We start from the raw sequence: 19,725 nt of genomic DNA on the forward strand, positions 1-19,725 counted from the left end.
GAGGTTTATGCCTCGACGCAGAGGTCCAGGGTTTGAGTCCGACCTGTGATGATTCCTTGCATGTCTCCCCCCCCCTCTCTCTCCCCTTTTTCACCTAGCTGTCCTGTCAAAAATTAAAGAGCGGAAAAGCCCAAAAGATAAACAAACACAGATGATTGTTTGGCATGCCGTGGGCTTTACGTTAGGGCTGAAGACTTGCAATACGGAAGCTGAGAATTTACTATGCGGTAAAAGATAGCAAGGGAAAATAATGCTTGATTTCCTTGAGATAACGACGAAATGCAAACAACTTTACACACAGGTAAATAAACTAATTAAACCGGCCAAAAAGCACAAAGAAAGGACCATATTTCAGCAATAAATTCTCACATTTGCTATACCACCAAGTGAAAATAACATTATTTTGCACATTATATCAAATCCAACACACACACTAAGTGATGTGAGGTAAAATGACTGTTCGTGTCAAAGGAGTCTGGTGGCTTTGAAGACAGCAAAGATAACAGGTTCAGTTCACTGCCGTAAAGGGCTGTCTGACGGCAAAGTAAAGTTGCATTATGGGTAATGCAGGCAGGAGGTTTTGACAAGGAAGAATGTGTAGAATAAAAAAAGACATACCGATGTCCACTGTCCATTTTTTATTGTATCGACGTTACAGAAGTCTGTCGTTAGCAGGTTCTTGGAGGCTACTTGTCGCAAAGTGACGCATGCGCAACTCACATCATATCTGGTGTTGGTATCTGGTTCTGCTGCATCAGATTCAATTTCACTAAAACATTCCAGACAAATGCAAAGATAAATCAAGAGAGTACTCTTAATGTGGTTTATTACAACATGGGTCTTATTTGATTCTAGTTTTCAAGTAGTAACGATAATGTTGTACTCACCACGTTAGTTGTTGAGCTCTGGCAACAGTCTTACCTACAGAATTCTGACTTACATTTTTCACGTGGCCCTAATCCTCTTCCGTACTTACCAGACTGAAATGAACCTATGAAAAGCTGTTACAACCACAACCTTTAGAAGATAAGATGCCATTATTGTATATTTTTCTTACGGTCAACTAATCCCATGAAAAGACAAACAAAATATTCTTCTTAAATATAAAGTTTCAAGTTAAAAAAAAAAAAGTCTTAATAATTCCCTAAAACAGTGAGTCAGTGTAGTTTTTAATCAAACAAGAAATATTGCATTTGCCAGAACTACTTTCAGCGGCGGATGAATCCACAGTTGGTGCTCTAGTGAGTATTTGTGGCATCGGGATGGTGTGTGTCATGGATGTATTAAGTGTGTGTGGGATTGAGTCCGAATAAACTACATAACAGTGTGTGTGTGTTCGTGAACTAACATGTCACCCAGTGCAACAGCGTGGCTCGTTGATTTAGACCCCGTTTACACGATGACACTCGCGGTTGAAAACGACGAAATATTTGATCAGATGTGCCTTTCGTTTATACGGCGACGGCGAATGGCTCAATATTTAAATGATTTCGACAATGTGGATAAGGTTGTTATAGTTCGATGACATTATGGAGGCTATTCATTTGAGCCAGAGTAGGCTACAACGGTACGGATGAAGAGAGAGAGAGAGAGACAGAGAGAGAGAGAGAGAGAGAGAGAGAGAGAGAGACAGCGGCCAGAGGAGGGTCTGCTTCAGACTCCTCTGTCCGCTGCCTCTCGCTCTCGAGCAGCGGCTGAAGGGCTGCGAGGCTCAGGATATTGGTGGTGCTCCCGTGGGTGCTGTGCTGTGGCTTATCACGGTCGACTGACAAACATGCAGCTCCACCTCCTCGTCTTTCCAGACAAAATTGTCAGCTTTTGTTATTCGCTTCTACATGTTTTGGTTTCGCGCTGCTAAAGAGAGAAGTAGAAGGAAGGTTCTACGCAGGCGCGGCCTTGGTGGTGTTGTGTGGCAGTGCTTCACACTACCACCTAGCCGCCTGGTGTGTATACTACATGGATATCACACACTTCTGCGTCACCGTATGCACGCAGACACCAATGAGAACGCAACACCACTTTTGCGTTTTCTCTTCAGATCGTTTCCGTCTAAACACAAACTAGCAGTGAATCTGAGGCTAAGTCTGAACATGACGTGTTGACGAGAAGAAATCTTTTGGTTTTGAAATAAACACACCACACAACAGAATAGAAACCTTGCAGACTTTATTATTATTAACAAACTGTCCAATTTTCATCTGTACAGAACAACAAGAACAAACCGAATAAGAAAAGAAAAGTGGACAGGAGGGAGAAATAAAATCAGATGACCAGGAGTCAGACACAAAACATCGTTTACAAAAAGATCTTTAATCAGCAATCATCACGAACTTAAAATTAAAATAATCTAGTCATCATCGCTCGGGACAACGAGAATAGTGAGGAACCATCTGGACATCGCACTCCAGAATCTGTGGGCAGCACACGCAGCACTCACACACACAAGCACGCGCGCGCACACACACACACACACACACACACAAACACGCGCACGCACACACACACACGCTCCTCTGCTGGGTGCTGCAGGGGATTCTGGGATGTTCTGTACAGCAGCGGGATCCCTCTGTGGGACGGCGAGTAGGCACGCTTTGATAAAAAAAAGACGACGCCAGATGGAGAAAGAATAAACGTAAAGGCAGTTCAACGAATCGGGACGTCTCATTTACAAGCAGGGAGGGTAGCGCTCGCCACGCCAAGCTTCAACGGTTAGAAAAAGCAAACAGAATAACAGTAGAGGCTAACAGCACGGTACGAAGATTACAGTATGTCATCACTCAGTATAGTACACATGTACACATGATCGGCTCCAGCTGGGGGAGGAGAGACTCGACCAAGTCGCTCAGACGCCGAGCGTCGTCTTTGTTTAGCAGATGAGTTCAAATACCAACAATCTTTGCGGAGCATCACTTACTGCACCTTTAACCGACTTTAGACATTGATATCTTCACAGTGGCTGAACTGGTTTTTTTGGGGGTTTTTTTTACCATTCAAACTGCATTTGAAACAAGAATTTAGGGATGACCCCCCCCCCCCGTTCAGACGCACCGAGTGGAATCCAGACCTTTTCAACAAATAAACAACAATTTGTTTCTGTCTTCACACGGAGACCAAAAAGCTGGACAACGCCGCGACTCTGACGTACGGGGACACCGGAAAAAAACCTCGACCTTGGCCTTCTTCCGCCGGCATCAAGCTACCGGCTGAGCAGAGCACATCAGACCGACCACATCCACGAGCCCGTTGCGTTTGTCGTACAGAAATCAAACACCTGAGCCGGCACCATTCACCCAAGAAAGGCCGTGAGATTAAAAAGACAGTAAGTGGACCGTTGGGCTTAAATCACTGAGTTACTTTTCTTGCGTTTGTTGTCCAGTTTGGGGTTTAGGTATCCGGTCTTTGTTTTGTGCGTGTTTCTCTTTCCTCTGCTCACATCCGAGATCGCCGACTTGGCACTGATGCGAGACTTGTGATATCAGACAACGTGAGACCATGTGGAATTTTGGTTTTCCCTCAGTCGCTTTCGCACCTGTGGTTTTGGTTCATTTTGGGCTGGACTAACTATTGTAAAAAAAAAAAAAAAAAAATGATACATTTCATGTTCCGGCCAAGTGGTGAAAAGTCCGCTAACGTCGTGATAATTGCGTCTTTAAAAAGGCGTGCGACAAAGTCACACAAAACTATTTCTTTCTGAACTTGTCCAACAGATGAAGCAATGTGAAATGAATCCTCTTTCTGCTCATATCCACGTTACCGATCAGCTTCAGATGGTGCACGAAAGCACCAGTGGTCATCCCCAAAGTATCGTCACATTAAAGACATCGATGTCACGGACTCGCAAACGGCTACTCCGAAACACAGATTGCGTGCCTGACCTGGAACAAAGCGTCTCTACAGGAGTCAGGACGCCGCGTCTAGTAGATTTCTGATGTGCCGCCGTCCTAAATAAAGTGATCTTAACTCACCCTGCCCGCCAGAGAGGCGTTTACTGCAAACATTGACGTGAAGCAGGTTGATGCCCGAAAAGGAGGCCGAAACCTGTCGCCATCTGTCGCCGCCTGCCTCCCCCCCCCCATATTCTCCCCCCCTACCTCTGCGGGAAGGAGGGACGCTCGCTTGCTGGAGAAAAAGGCAACCAGAGAACATTCAAATCATAGAAAAAAAAACTTTAACCATTAGTAAACAAATAAATAAGGCTATGACAAAAACAATATATATATATATTTATAGATATAAAAAAGAACTCAAAATGTGCAATGATTCCAGTATCATCTTTACACAAAATTGTTCACATCTCTATAATAATCTAGAATCTTTTCTTTAGTTGTAAAAAGATTTCCTTCCTGCATTGCTCTCAGCTTTTCAGTACAAACCAGCGTGATACTAGCGGCCGCTCTGCGAGTTCATGACTAGGGGGGGATTACATGAAAAATAGCCAGTTTGCCCAGTGTGTCCTGGAGCAGACGGCGAGGACTCCTGGCTCCGTGTCACAGCGTGGTGCGTTTCCACGAGGCGAACGTGATGCCGAGCAAGCTGTTTAAAACTGGGAGCAGCAGGTGGACGTGTGTGGTGCGTTTATGGCACGGGTTGGGCTGGGAAAAAAAGAAAACCAAAGAAGGAAAAAGACGTTGCCAGGTCTGCCGTTTCAGAAAGAAAGTCATAAAAACATCCACAAAACATTTCCTGCTGTAAAAAGAGCTTTTGAGCGAGCCGGCTGAGAGTGTTTGTGACGTGTCCACTTTTCTTCATCTCATCTGTGGAGGGCTGGCTGGTTGGCACCGCCCGCCTGGCAGTCCCATGGCGAATAAATCTAACTAACACACATCAGCCACAAAAAAAAAAAAAGAAGATATATCCAGCGCCAAACGACCCCCGAAAACTCTTCAAGCAGGATGACAAACTAGAACAATATGGTGGTCTCTCTCACACACTCTCTCTCACACACACACACACACACACACACACACACACACACACACACACACACACACACTCAATACTGGAGTCATTTAACTGCTCTATACATGAGCATTTCCCATCCCACTTTATACACATTTACACTTAATAGGATCTTATTCAACTCCTTCGCACCCATATCTTGACCTCTGACCCCATATCCTTACAACCCCTCCCCCTCCCTCTCCACCCCCCAATCCTCCCTACCCCGCAGAGAAGGGAGGAGAAAAAAAAGGAAAACAAGCAGAGTAATACTGCATGTACATCTGGTGAGTGCGGGGTAAAACTGCAGCAGGACCCGGCCTCCCGGAGAGAGTTTAGAAGAAGAGCGAGGTGAGTCACTGATCAAGCCCACGTTCGTCTGCAGGGTTGTGGGCAATGTCATTCCAGCGATGAAACAAAGAGCCGAAGGGTGTTTTGAGGATTGCAGTGGAGAGTTGGGGGGGAGAGATGGGGATGGGGGGGGATGGGGGGTGGGAGGGATGAGGGGGGCGAGGTTGTTTCTCCCGTGGGTGTGTCCTGACCCCGGAGTGTGGGGTGGGGGGGGTCTACCTGTCCTTCAGCTCCTGGGTGACGCGTTTGGTGATTCTGCCGCAGAGCAGCCCGCCCATGAAGAGCAGCGCCACACCTGCACCAATCACAGTCAGGATGTAGTTCTTGGATGGTGATGTCATCACCTGCATGGCGAGGTCTGAGAAGCCGTCGGCCGGAGCCACCTGACAGGAAGTGAGGACAGGACAGCGGCGTTCACGTCAGTCGAGGAAGTCACGCAGCTCAGTCAATTAACCCCAGAATAAAAGTCCCTTTTTTCCAACAGATTTGATGCAGCTTGTTAAGTCAATTTCAAATTAAAAGCTCATTTATAAATCATGTTATGCAGTTCAGTTATCAATTTCAAAATAAAAGACCCTTGGAGCAGATGTAATGAGCTCATTCAATCGATTTCAAAACAAAATCCACTTCAAATTAGATTTTGCGGAGCTCAATTTGGAGAAAAAATAGCTCCCTTCAAAAAAATAAAAGCCTCTCAACAGATGTTTCACTGCTCCTTAAAGTCATTTCAACATAAAATCAACCTTTAAACTCCATTTCATGCTTCTTATTCAATTCATTTCAAAAGTTTATGCAGCTTGTTCACTTCAATTTAGATTAAATGGCAACATGAAACTGATTTAATAGAAGCTCATCACATCGATTTAGTAAATAGTTAAACATAAAAACAGATAATAAACTGGATTTCAGCTAATTTATTAAATAAATAAAAAGGATGCACAGCTTTTCGTGACAACACACATGAAAAAAGACTAAAGTAAAGCAGCTTTTGCAAAGTTTGATTTTACGTTTATGATTTGTTGAGAAATAACGCTTTACTTTACTTTAAGTACTGGAGTTAATGCACCGATCCGATACCACGTAATAAAGCCCTAAAGAAAAAAATACGTTAAAGTAGTTTATTTATGTTCTTTTTCCGTTATAACTGACTGTCAAACTGCAGAATAAAAGAAGAAGTTCTGGGGCGTTCATGTTTCACAAAGAGTTTAACCTGAGCCAGACCGACAACAAAGATAGAAATAATATCACATCCATACAGAGATAGTAGTATACAGCTGTTATACATCATATCATCCATACAGGGATAGTAGTATACAGCTGTTATACATCATATCATCTATACAGAGATAGTAGTATACAGCTGTTATACATCATATCATCCATACAGGGATAGTAGTATACAGCTGTTATACATCATATCATCCATACAGGGATAGTAGTATACAGCTGTTATACATCATATCATCTATACAGAGATAGTAGTATACAGCTGTTATACATCATATCATCTATACAGAGATAGTAGTATACAGCTGTTATACATCATATCATCCATACAGGGATAGTAGTATACAGCTGTTATACATCATATCATCCATACAGGGATAGTAGTATACAGCGGTTAAAACATAAAATATATGACACACTGGTATCAGATCAGTACTTGGTATAAGTTCAGGTATCAGAATCGATATCAGGAAGCAAAAAATGGTATTGGACCATCTCTACTGTCGACCTGCAACTCGTTTTTCTGAGTCAAAATGTTGACTTTATCAACATTTTGGTCGTCATTTATGACACTTTTGTGGCTTCCCCCGATGTTTTTATCACTTTAGTCAACGTTTGTCCACTTTTTTTTTTTTTTTTTACATTTGTCACTTTCTTGACATTTGTGACTTTTTAAACATGTCACTTTTTTGTCACTTTGACATTTTTGTGACATTGTGTGTGTTTGGGAAGTTCTTTTATCAATTGTTTTTTCTTGAAATGCTATAAAATGGACTAAAACACCCAAAGTAAATGAAAGTAGTGAACTGATTATTTAACTTGTAAAAAGCGTTGTAGGGAACCATCCACGTTATTTTTTTTGGGACAAATTTCTGACAATGGGTCAAATCTGACGTGAGGACAACAGGACGTTTTCAAAAGTTTAATAATATCTTTCATTTTTTAGAAAACACATACCTCTACATGCGGTACTCCAACAGATGATAATAATAATAATAATGATATAATAATATCATTTTAGTTTGTGTTGTTGTTGTTGTACACAGTGTTTGAGGATTTCATATCCAGTACCAGAAATAGTCAATTAAAAAGCCTGCAGAGATTAAACTGCCTGTTTGCGTTGGCTCTGCGCTGAGAGAGCCCAGGGTGTCCCCAGCTGTGTTTTCACAGTGTTCAGAGGCGTTCACTGACCGGGGGGGGGGAGGGGGAAGAGCTGTACTGTACCTTGGCAGCGTAGCTCCACATGTCGATGCGATCCTGAAGTCTCTTCTTGCACTCTGGCTGCAGGCGAACACGTTTGTCCTGCAGCGCCTCAATCAGGCAGGACATCTCTGAGGAAAACAACACGACACGACACACACTCGTTAAGGAAGCAGTCCTTCCAGAAAACTGCTGAGGTTTTTTTTGTGATTGTTGCGGGCAAAAATCCTTGATTATGCGGCACGTTTTCTTTTCTTTGAAAAGGCGGGAACTTGCAAAAACTGCTGTTCCATCGTGGCTTCATCGCGGGGTTTGCAGCTTTTCGATGATGTTCACGTCGCGTAATTACGTCACTTCATAACGTTTGCATGGCAACAGGGGGAAACAGCTGCTCTTGTGTGAAGTAAACAACATTTTTCAACTTTCTGCTAAGATATTTGGGACTTTTTTGCAACGAAAATGTGGGGATTATGAAATCATGTAAGCCCCGCATATTTTGCACGGAAATCGGCAATTTATGTGGCGAAAGTGCGGCGTATTTGTAAAAATGCGCCCCCCCCCCCCCGCCACATAAATATGCGGACTTTGGCTGATTATGCATTGAATTATGCGATTGCATAATCACGTTTTTCTGGAGAGAACATGTTGGTTTGTGGCTGCGCTGTTTACGGTCAGATGATTTACACATGATGGTTAGAAGCTATTCAGTCTTTTTATATAGTTTAGAATACATCTTAGTTTTAAACAATGATGCTGAACAAACCTGTTTATTAAAACTTAATAAACGGACATTTTAAGATTATTTTTGGGGGCTTTTCCCTTTATTTGATAGTGACAGTGGATAGACAGGAAAGGGGGAGAGAGATGGGAGACGACACGCAGCAAAGGGCCGCAGGTCGGATTCAAACCCGGGCCGCTGCCAAGGACTCAGCCAACATGGGGCGCACGCTCTTACCGGGTGAGCTAGAGGTCGCCCCGCATTTTTTATAGACTTGATGTGTGTCAATAAAAAGGAAAAAAAAAAGTCTCTGAGCAAAATACTCATTAAAAAAACATCTCGATAGCAGAACTTCTGCTGAGGAACTTTAGCCTGGCTCCGCCCTCCTACGTACCTCCTTCTCATTTCCCTTCACTACTCCGTCTGGGTTTACGGTATATTCTTGGGTTTTCTCCGGCCAAATTTTTACCGGTCCAATCAGCGGACAGAGGGAGTGGCTGAGAGCGATGACGTTGAGGTCGTGCGCTAGTTTGAGTTGTAGTTCCGTAATGGCGGCGGAGAAAGACGCGAACGAAGCTTTGCTCTGTTTTCTATTCTTAATCCGTAGAGTTTCAGTTCCCTCTCTAACAACAAGCCGATAAATGACGATCTGATTCTCTGCGTTTTTATTTCACGTGTTATAAATGTTTCATTTGTGATGCGAGGTGAGTTTGTGTGCGGACTCACGGCGCCCTCTGCCGGGTGGGATGGCGGCACACTGATGCTTGATGTCCAGAGCGCAGGCGGTGTGGAGGACGGGGTCGACGAAGATGTCGGCTTTACTCTCCTTCAGCATGTTCAACACCTCCTGCAGGAGGAGGGGGGGGGGAGGAAGAAAAAGCAGAGGGGGGAAAAGAGGAGGAGGAAGAAGAAGAGGAGGGGGAAAAGAGGAGGAAGAAAAAGCAGAGGGGGCAAAGTGAAAGAAGGAAAGAAGAATAGGAGGAGGAAAAGAGGAAGCGGGGTAGAGATGGTGGATGTGGATGGAAAGAAGACAGTGAGGAGCAAAAAGAGACGGAGAAAACAGAAAAAGAAAAACATGAAGGAAAAAAGGAGGATAGAAGAAGGGAAGGAAGAGGTGGAGGGAGGTGAAGAGGAAATGAAAATACATGAGTGCCTGTACAGATCACGACGCTGTGATTTACGTTGCCCGCTCGGTGGTCAGTGAAGGCAGCAGTGGGTCAGTTTACCTTCTTACATCCTTCCTGTTTGATCTTCAGCAGGTTCACCTTCAGACACTCCTCCACCTGCCCCGTCTGCTCCTGAGCTGCTGCTTCCTCTGGACACAGCCGGGAGATCTGAACACACACACACACACACACACACAGAGACCGACACACACACACATTAACATCTGTTTGCGCTGCCAAAGTTCCGCTGAGCAAGGCACCGAGGCCCTACCTGCTCCCTGTAGATCTGTGTTATCATTTTCATACTGAAAGTTATTCATCCACTCAGCTCCATTCCAGCAGTCCCATTACATCTTGTGATAATTGCTCATTAGTGGCATCAGCTGCAGCGATTTCCACCCGTCAGGTTCCATCAAGATCGGTGGTCGGGCTAATTCAATCTCTTTTTGATGTTTCGACCAGCAGCACCAACGGGGCGGATTAGACTGCGTTAAGGAACTGAACTGCAAGAGCTTTTTTCTTCATGTAATTGACATTTTTTTTATATGTTTTCATATCAATACGGTTTGTATATTTCCTTTCATGACTTTGGGATTCCAGCTGGTTTGATCGGTGCGTTTAATGCCTGTTTAAAGTCACTTCATGTTTTGATATCTTCAGAGGAAAGACAGTTCCAGATGTAAAGGAGGTTTACAAAATATTGTCTGACAAAAACTAAGCCATTTCAAAGTAGTCCTATCGGCCAATCACAGCAGCCGGTTTCACCTAGACTACCAATGAGGAAGGGGGACGATAACTCGGCCAATTAATGAGTTATCATCCCCCCCCCCCCAGGTGGCCACACGGACACATTGCAACATGTCAATGATTCCAGGTGAGTCCAGTCCTTCCTATTACATTAAACAAGGGACCGTTCGGTATTTATGGAATGGACCACCAGAGGAAAATAGGGGAGGGTCATGTCTTTTTATTCTTTGTTGAGGGGAGGGTCATCCAATCTTTTTTAGTCTAGGGGGGAGGGTCACTCAACTGTTGTATTCATGACAACAGCTACATTTCAAAGTGGCTTGTTTGGTGCATATTTATCCATGTAGCTCTCTCAGTCTCGGCCCCTATCTCTAGGAGATGGATCCCTCCCTGTTTAGTCAGCCAGACAATCGACCGTGGGATTTCCCAAACTGAATAAATCCCGCTCGCACATATAAACACAAAACTGCTTTGCTAGCTTCATCGTGTTGTAACCAAGACATCTGATGAAAAAATAATTTTACTCATTTGCATGATTGCCGTACTGTTTAGATAAAAAACATCCAAAACACCGTACAAAAACATAGCGGACCAGACGCAAGCTTTTATTTTGAAAAGCCGAAGCTCGCGCCGCAGACAGCACCAGCCGGGATATATATATATAGATATATATCTATATATCTATATCTATATATATATATCTCTATATATATATATATATATCTCTCTATCTCTATATATATATATATATATATCTCTATATATATATATATATATCTCTCTATCTCTATATATATATATATATAAACAACAGCCTTTTCAAGGCATTTGAGAAGGAAGGAGTGGTAGCATGCAAGCTCCCAAATTGACACTCGTCTGAGAAATGGAGTTTTGGATAATGTTCAGCTTCAGCAGCTTTACCTAAATGCTAAAATATACAATGACTGAGGAAGCCTAGTGACGAGTCCATAGCAACCAGTGTTGAATGTTACCCAGTGTGCTTTGCTGAATGGTCTCAATGTTTTACTTCATGTGAATACTAGTTTACTAGAGGAGTAACTTAGTATTTGAAGTAATGCAGGAAGTGTACATTTAGTTTCCATGCTTGTTGTGTTTCCACAACAATGTTGTGACGTAAGATGAGAAGGCAGCGGTTTAGTCACGTATGTCATGGCTGTAAAAAAAACAATAGCTATCTAGATGTCTTTGCCAAGTGCAAACTGGTACAGAATGCATCAATAAATAATTAGGGAGGGTCATCCCTTTTTTCCCCCAATCATTTTGGAGGGTCATCCAAAATGTGTTGCAGGGGAAGGGAGGGTCAGGTCTATTTTGGCTAAAGATCCCAAAACTCCTCCGGTGGCCCCTGAAATAAATAACCAACAGTCCCTAAACAGTATACTTATGATAAAAGTATCCACCATTAATTGCTTAAAATAATCGGCAGATTAAACATTAATAAAAATATTTGCTGCTTGCAGCCCTACCCCTAAAACAGAAACGTGAACACCGTTTGCTCTGTTCTCTATTCTTGATGCACTGAGTTTCAGTTCCCTCTCTAATAACAAGCTGATAAATGACGATGCATTTTTATTTCAGCTGTTAAAATGTTAAAAATGTTTCATTTGTGATGTGAGGTGCGTTTGTGTGTGGACTCATGGCGCCCTCTGCTGGGTGTGTGTGTGTGTGTGTGTGTGTGTGTGTGTGTGTGTGTGTAAGAAAGAAAGCAGAAATGTGCGGACCTCCTGTGTGCAGTGGATCTGCAGCTGGGGGTCCAGTCTGTAGTCCAGCGCTGACTCCTGCAGGATGACCTGGATCTGAGCCTCACAGTCTGGAGACAAACGCTGTCGCAACACAGAAAACACACGCATGAATATTTTCATTAACTAAATAATAAATCACTGAATTTCACAAAATAATTACTCCAATGACTCGTTTCTTATTTAAGAGACTTAGGGGCTCCCTGCACGCTGCCGGGCGTGGCGCGGCGTGGCGTTTGTGTTGCGTGGCGTTTTCTATGTCGTTGCACACCAGAAACGTGTCTGACGCGCGCTGCTGCTGCTGCTAGCCTCGTCTGGACACATTTCCCATTGATAAAATGAAATAATAGCGTGTTCTTTTATCTTGTACAAACACAAAAAATATTGACATTTGTTTGCACATATTTCTATATATATATATATATATATATATATATATATATTTATATTTCAATTCCCTTTCCTGAGATAATAAAGTCCATGTTATTGTTTTATCAGAATCCAATTGAAATACAATTTTAAAACGAGTTCAACAGTTGTTTTTTTTAAAATTACATTTATATCTGCATTTATGTCTAAAGCTAGAGACTTTCAAACATAAAAAATGTCATTTATTAAATGTATTCGTGTCAAAATGACATAAAACATATGTTCCTATTCTATTTGGCCTGGAAACGCTTCCAACACGCTTGCATGTGGCGTGAAAAATAGGTTCTATTTCTAACATGCACACGTTTTCAACGTGCGTGTCACACAGGCAGTGTGCAAGCTCTAACCTGTTAACATGGGAGCCGAAATAAAAACAGACACGCCACGCAGCCAGTGTACAGGAGCCCTTAGTGTCTTTATGAGTTCTTGGTATTAGATGCATCGAATGGTTCATGATTTAATATTATGTATACACACTAGGGCTGGGCGATATGGAGAAAATCAAATATCACGATATTTTTGACCAAATACCTCGATATCGATACCGCAACGATATTGTAGTGTTGACTATTGGTGTTTTCACAAAATATATGACATTTTTGATAAATAATCATCAGTAATGTAGATATAATGACTTATTACCTTAAAGGCAAATAATAGAACAGCTACAACAGTCTGGTAAGTTCAGAAAATTACATTATTTTACTGTAATGCAGCCTTTAAAACCAGGAAAAGACAACACTAATGCCATATTACGATATCCAAAATCTAAGACGATATCTAGTCTCATAGCACGATATCGATATAATATCGATATATTGCCCAGTTCTAATGTACACTTTTCTGTCAGTTCTTCATCAACTTCAGCACTGTAACCCTGAACTTCTCTAGACATTACCCAGAGGAGCTGGGTGTGAGAACGCAAATGTTCCAACCAGTTGGACCGGACATTAAAACAAAGACAAAGCCTGTGTAATGTTTAAACGAGCCCATGTGTGAACAGAGCAGCTCGTAGTGCGAGGAATTCCCAGCGAGCAAGTGGACGTGTTGATGATGTTCCTATCATGCAGCTGGAGCAAAACCGGGTAAAAAAAAACCCCAAAAAAAACAAAACATCCGAGTGTCACAAGAAGGGCGATTTACACAAAGATGCCAAAGAAAATGTTGAACTGGAGAGACGCTGAGATTCAGGAACTTGTGTCGTTAAGGGGCGACACTGAAACCGCCAGACAAATTCAAGGAACGGCAAGAGACTCAGTTGTTTATGACCAAAATACAAACCTCTTGCACGCTCTACCCAGGCGCCACTCCTCGCCTGAACCAAACCGGGAATATTCAGTAAGTGAGAACGCAGACTCTCCTGTTGTGTGCTACGTTTGGGAAAGGAAAACTCTAGGCGTACATAAAAGTAACACATTACGCTCCTTTTCAGCGTAATATTTGTACTCTTAGGGTCTACTAGAATAGGTGTACATGCTTTGATATTCAAATAACATATTTGGCCCTATCTTGCACCCGGCGCAGCGCAAAGCCCTGATGCAAGGGTCTTTGGCTAGTTTAAGACCGGCCAGCACCCATGTAGTTTAAATAGCAAATGCACTTGCGCCCATCTGTGCACCCAGGGGCGTGCTGGTCTTACAGGGAGGTGTGTTCATTCTTGGCGTATTGCTATCTTGAGACAGCGGCTAGTGATCGTGCCATTGACCAACACAAATCTGGTCTAAAGTCAGTAACGCAGCATTTCATTGTTAAGTTAACACCGCATTAGTGCACGAGCCTAGGCGCACACACAGGGACGCGCAGCAGCACACAAACATGCAAAAGATGAAAACATAAAAATATTACAATGTGAAATAGTATGATATGATCAGCTCGCGCGCTTTCACTTCACACACAAGCAGATCAGTTTCTTCTCCTGAAAGTCTCTCCGTCCAGCTCAGCAAATCCCCCATCGTCTATCTAATAAAGCGAGACGTATCTGTACGTATGTATGCATGTGTGTCCGTCTTTCTGTTTACGTAGGTGGAGCGTTCAATGCAGCAGGCTGTGAGGAAGTGGAAATGGAACTCGTGAGCAGAAAAAGTGTTGTTTGGCAGTACTTTCAGTCAAAAGAAGGCCATTCAAGTCCAGCTACATGTTCAATGCAATGCAATGCTGATTAGTCTGGTGGTGGCGAGGACCCTAAACAATACACAACATCACCGCTGTTACAACATCTGGTATGAAACATCTGGAAGAATACGAGTTGTGCATGAAGGAATCTACAGACAGCAGCCAGAATAGGCCTATGGTAATTGTCAAAATAGTTTTTCCCACTTGTCTTCCTGGCATAATGTTGCCTATTTCTTTTTTACATTTAGAATAAAATAAAATGAAAAATACACTGCTGTGGAAATTGTTTGCTTCATTAATGTGTTTACTGGGTTAATGGACTGAGGATGGGACGAGGATTCGGTATTCCGTTTCGGCAGAATCTTAACCAGTGGATTCGGTATCGGCCGAACGACAAAAATCTGGATTCGGTGCATCCCTACTAAATATCAAACAAAAGCCAGACACTATATCGTATTAAGTTGCTGTGAGAGGCAGAACATAAAGTAATCTTTGAGATTATTCCTTCACAGTGCTGCGCAATGCGAGAAAATCTCAGAGTTGAACCGGGCAGACACAGCACTTTTCATCAGACTCACCCCGGGTTAATTAAGTCTACTGCTAACTAATACCATTACACTCGCCAAAATACCCCCGCGAACCAAATCCCTTACTTCCCCGTTAAACGTACAATATGTAGTTACATATTGTACGTATTGTACGTATTGTATTCTGCCGCTAGGGGTCTCTCAACCACAACAATGGATTGTGTAAACAGACATTTGAAGACGTAGGGAAGTTACGTGGAATTATGGGAGTTTTTATTGCTAAACGCTGAGCTGGCAAGCCAACATTAGCGGCTAACGTTAGCAGGTTTTACCACACTATCACAGTCTATTTCACATGCCAACGTCACCTTTTGGATTTTACCGGGCGGCCGGGGTTTGTTGTAACGCTAGCTAGCTACTCAACGAGGCTGAGAGACGGGTGTGGGTGGCTGTGCTTAATCAGGCCGCACCAATGGACAAAAAAATGGATGAAACTGGGCTGGCAATCTCAATCAATGACATCATTAACTGAGGAATGTCAAACAGGAATGTGGGTGAGTTGGGAAAAAGTGCCGTCTGTGGGAGAGAAAGCTCCCTTTGGAGTGAAACGTGTTGTTTTTTTTGTACTTTATACATCTATAACATACACAAAAACTATATAACAGACTAAAACATGGGGGAAATAGAAAGAGCATAATAGGGGCTCTTTAGGAAAGATAAGACGAAGATGAGCAAAGTGTCTGACCTGGTCGGCGTATTTGAGTTTGAGGCAGGAGATGACCTGACCCTCCAGCTCGCTGTCGGCCGTCGCCTTGTTCAGGATGGGCTGGCAGAACTTTGGGATGTCGGCTTTACAGGCCTTCCTCAGCACCGGGTTCAGCCTGTAGTCTGCAGACACACACACTTTCAGAAGTTGTACTAGGTGGCAGTAAATTAAGCTGAGTGGAGAGCTTGTGTGTGTGTGTGTGTGTGTGTGTGTGTGTGTGTGTGTGTGTGTGTGTGTGTGTACCTGTGTTCTGGGTGATCTGTCTCTTGGTGATCATCTGCTTGCATTTCGGATCCATCAGCTCACTGTTCTTGTTCTGTTTCAGACACTGAAGAACGTTCTTTCCCTCCGACTCTGTACAGAACCGCTGAAAACACACATTTACACGAAACTCAGTTACAAACAGGAGCAAAACACAATATACTAATACATATCAATGTCCAATATGTTCTGTGCTTAAAGCTCACAGATTGGCTTGAAATATGTCAGAATTCCTATGATTCAAATCAGAACACTGTAGATGTGACGACACATTACCGCCAGGCTCAAACACTCTCAGCATGTTGTGTTTGAATCGGGGTGTAACCGCACACAGAAGCAACCATTTTCTGATATTTTATAGACCAAACAACTAATCGATCAATGGAGAAAATAATCCACAGATTAATGTTGCTAACGGCACACTGCTACAAACTCACGCTTCTGAACTTTGGTTCCACATTATGTGTATTCTGCACGTGCTGGACTGTGACGGTTCGGCATGAATAAAGGAACTGTTACAACCCTATGTTTGAATCCTGGTTTCCATGGCATCATGATAAAACAAGCTCTAGAGCAAATTATATCTTCCTGTAATGATAGCTGTCAATCAAGGTAGGCTAAAGAGCTCTGTGTGGGTGAGATCGCCTTGAAGGTGACCAATCATAGAAGGAGCAGTGCCTCCATTGGTTTTCGCCCCCAAAATGTCAAAAGTCAGGTTCATTCACGCGCGCAGAAATCAACTTCGAAAGCAGAGTGACCTGTGGGGGTGCGTATTTCTCTCCAGCGCTCGCAAAGCAGACACCCGCGGGCTGGTGGGGGCTGCTCTGTGCGCATGATGCTTAGTTTTATACCATGGTGCCATTCTTTGCCTCTCCCTGTGTTTATGTTCCATGCTCGCAGCTGCTCGATTGTTTAATTGGTGCGAGAAGAGTAATACAGTGGTGCTAGGATAGTATAGGAACCCATGCTAAAGTTGAAAAAAGAGGAATAAAAAAAAAAATAAAATCATCTTTTTGAAATTGATCTTAATGCCTTAATTGAAAAAAATAGGAAAAATCCAACCTTTCATCACATACCCTTCACCATACCTAGAGATTGGCATGGGGTACTTTCCATAAAATCATCTCTCAATGCAAATCAAACCAGCTATTAGGCTAACTGAAATCAAACCATGTTAATCTCTAGGTATGGTGAAGGGGATGTGATGATGTGGGGGTATGGTGAAGGGTATGTGATGATGGGGGGTATGGTGAAGGGTATGTGATGATGTGGGGGTATGGTGAAGGGTATGTGATGATGTGGGGGGTATGGTGAAGGGTATGAGATGATGTGGGGGTATGGTGAAGGGTATGTGATGATGGGGGGACCAAGGGAACATTATCAGGATGCATAGTATCCTGGATCCATGAAATAACTGGCCTTTCAAAATAAAAGTCTGCCTGCCTCTATGGGAATCTAACATAGGGGTGTACTGACTTATGCCCCCTGTATTTTAAGGAAGAACATTTATTTATTTACGATACATTATTCATTCACAAAGAAAATTGGGGTCCTTACAGGATGGATTTTCCTAATTTTTTTAATTAAGGCATTAAGATCAATTTCCAAAAGATGATTTTTTGAATTCCTCTTTTTAGTCAACTTTAGCATGGGTTCCTAAACTCATGAGCAGCACTGTATCTGCCCGTACCAAATAATATAATTTGTGTGGAGCATGTTTTATCACGCTCTCAAGTAATGACATAGACCACACGCCGTAGAGTTCCCCGACCTACCCTGATCATGTGCTTGCAGACTCTCATCAGCTGGTAGTCCAGTTCAGGATCAACCATCTCGTTCTCCTGCAGCTTGAAGATCCGCTGGTGGCAACGCTGAGTCAGCTGACGCTTGTTCTCCTTCAGACACTCGATAACCTACAGAGAGAGAGAGAGAGACACAGAGACCGAGAGACACACAGACAGACAGACAGAGAGAGAGACACAGAGACACAGCGACAGAGACAGAGAAAGATTGTTTGATGCATCATATCTAGACAGAGATCACAACTGCAATTGGTTTTAAAAACTTTTACGTTTTAAATTTCCAGTTAAAGTTCTTGTACACAATTAAGTATTTTTTGCCAAATAAACGTTTTTACTGTGAATGAACCACATCATTGTTTGCTTTAATCGTCAGCCTTTAACCATCTCGGGTGCTGCCTCAGTCTGCTCTACCGTTCGTCTTTATGCACGTACTGTATGCGGCTGCTGGTCAAGTTTGCTTTACTGTTAGTGTTTATGCATCTGTGACTGCCTGTTGGTCTGCTTCTGGTTAGTTTGTATGTCTATTTTATAGTGGTTTACCATGTGTGTCATTTCTAAAAGCCTAACCAGGGACTGCAAATATGCCTACGGCTAGAAGTCACCCATATGTTGCATCGGTTGCACTTTAGATGTAACGATGCCTATATGTATCGTCCCTGACAAATTAACTGATCAAATAAATAAAATAAAAAATGACTGCACACCTGTACTCACTTTATTAACCACTTTTCAGTCCCCATACCTTCATCTGGAATTCTACCTGATAAAATGGGCTCCAAATGCTGCGGTCAGCTGACAACATAACTGGACATTACAACGACAACTCTGTGCAGCGGCTGACCTGTGCGTTGCCGAAGGCCACGTTCTGACACAGCCGGTTGATGTCTTGCTTACAGGAGTCGTACAGCTCCGGCTCCAGGCGGATGTCCTCCGACTGCAGAGAGATTCGGGGCGAGGATTTAGCGGGTTTACAGAGAAACACAGACACAAAGAAAACACAGATACTTTGAATTTGTGCAGGAAGACGAAAAGGAAACTCGGACACATCTCAAGAGAGATGAAACCATCTCAGAAGAGAAGAGCAGAAACTTTTAAACAAGATCTGTTTGCTGTTGGTCTGCTGAGGTTTTGCAAATGTTTGAAAAAGGTAAGTCGGTCTGCTTTACAAGACGCTAGACATCAATCCTACTAAACTTCTGCTCCGATTTCTCCTGTTCTTGGAAATCCGACACACACTCACTCACAGACACACAGAGCATGTCTGATCGACAGATAGATAGACCGCTGACTGACTGTGCTGTGTGTCAGTGAACGTACCATCTCCACCTCCTCCACCCGAAGCTGTTTACGACATTTGATGGACACTCGCTGCTCCTTAGCGTCCTGCAGGGTGTCGTTTCTCACCGTGGTGCTGAGGCAGATCACAACGTCCACCCTGAACGACAGGAAGACAAGAGGTTACACACACAGTCTCACATCTACTTCATACAATACGTCAGGAACGCCCCGCTGAAGATGGGAGAGTCTGTTTGTCGTTGCTGGACTACTAGGTGGAAAAAGTCTGTTGGCAGCTAACGTTATAATTCAGTCACCAGTCTTCCTCTGAAAAACAGAGCTGAAAACCTCAGGGGGAGTTTTAGGGAACGATACTGACCTGCCATCATTTACAAAAACACTTTTTAGTTAGTTTTATTTTCCGCCTTTGAGCTCAGAATATTTTT

At 43.1% G+C, this 19,725-nt stretch overlaps 1 protein-coding gene across 2 annotated transcripts in view; it reads right to left on the reverse strand.

Annotated features, from left to right (window-relative positions):
• Positions 1-4,519: 4,519 nt before the first annotated feature.
• The window catches only part of glg1a (golgi glycoprotein 1a), a 54,216-nt gene continuing 39,010 nt past the window's right edge, over positions 4,520-19,725 (reverse strand). For both annotated transcript variants that reach the window (XM_078256412.1, XM_078256413.1), the window contains 10 exons: positions 19,322-19,439; positions 18,846-18,938; positions 17,978-18,115; positions 16,185-16,308; positions 15,921-16,063; positions 12,090-12,191; positions 9,661-9,768; positions 9,161-9,281; positions 7,741-7,847; positions 4,520-5,672 (listed from right to left, as the gene is read on the reverse strand). In XM_078256412.1, coding sequence (XP_078112538.1) covers positions 5,505-5,672; positions 7,741-7,847; positions 9,161-9,281; positions 9,661-9,768; positions 12,090-12,191; positions 15,921-16,063; positions 16,185-16,308; positions 17,978-18,115; positions 18,846-18,938; positions 19,322-19,439 — 1,222 coding nt within the window. In that variant the 3' untranslated portion in view covers positions 4,520-5,504. The remainder of the gene's footprint in view (positions 5,673-7,740; positions 7,848-9,160; positions 9,282-9,660; positions 9,769-12,089; positions 12,192-15,920; positions 16,064-16,184; positions 16,309-17,977; positions 18,116-18,845; positions 18,939-19,321; positions 19,440-19,725) is intronic.

This window comes from Sander vitreus, chromosome 8 (assembly GCF_031162955.1).
Source record: "Sander vitreus isolate 19-12246 chromosome 8, sanVit1, whole genome shotgun sequence".
NCBI lineage: Eukaryota > Metazoa > Chordata > Actinopteri > Perciformes > Percidae > Sander > Sander vitreus.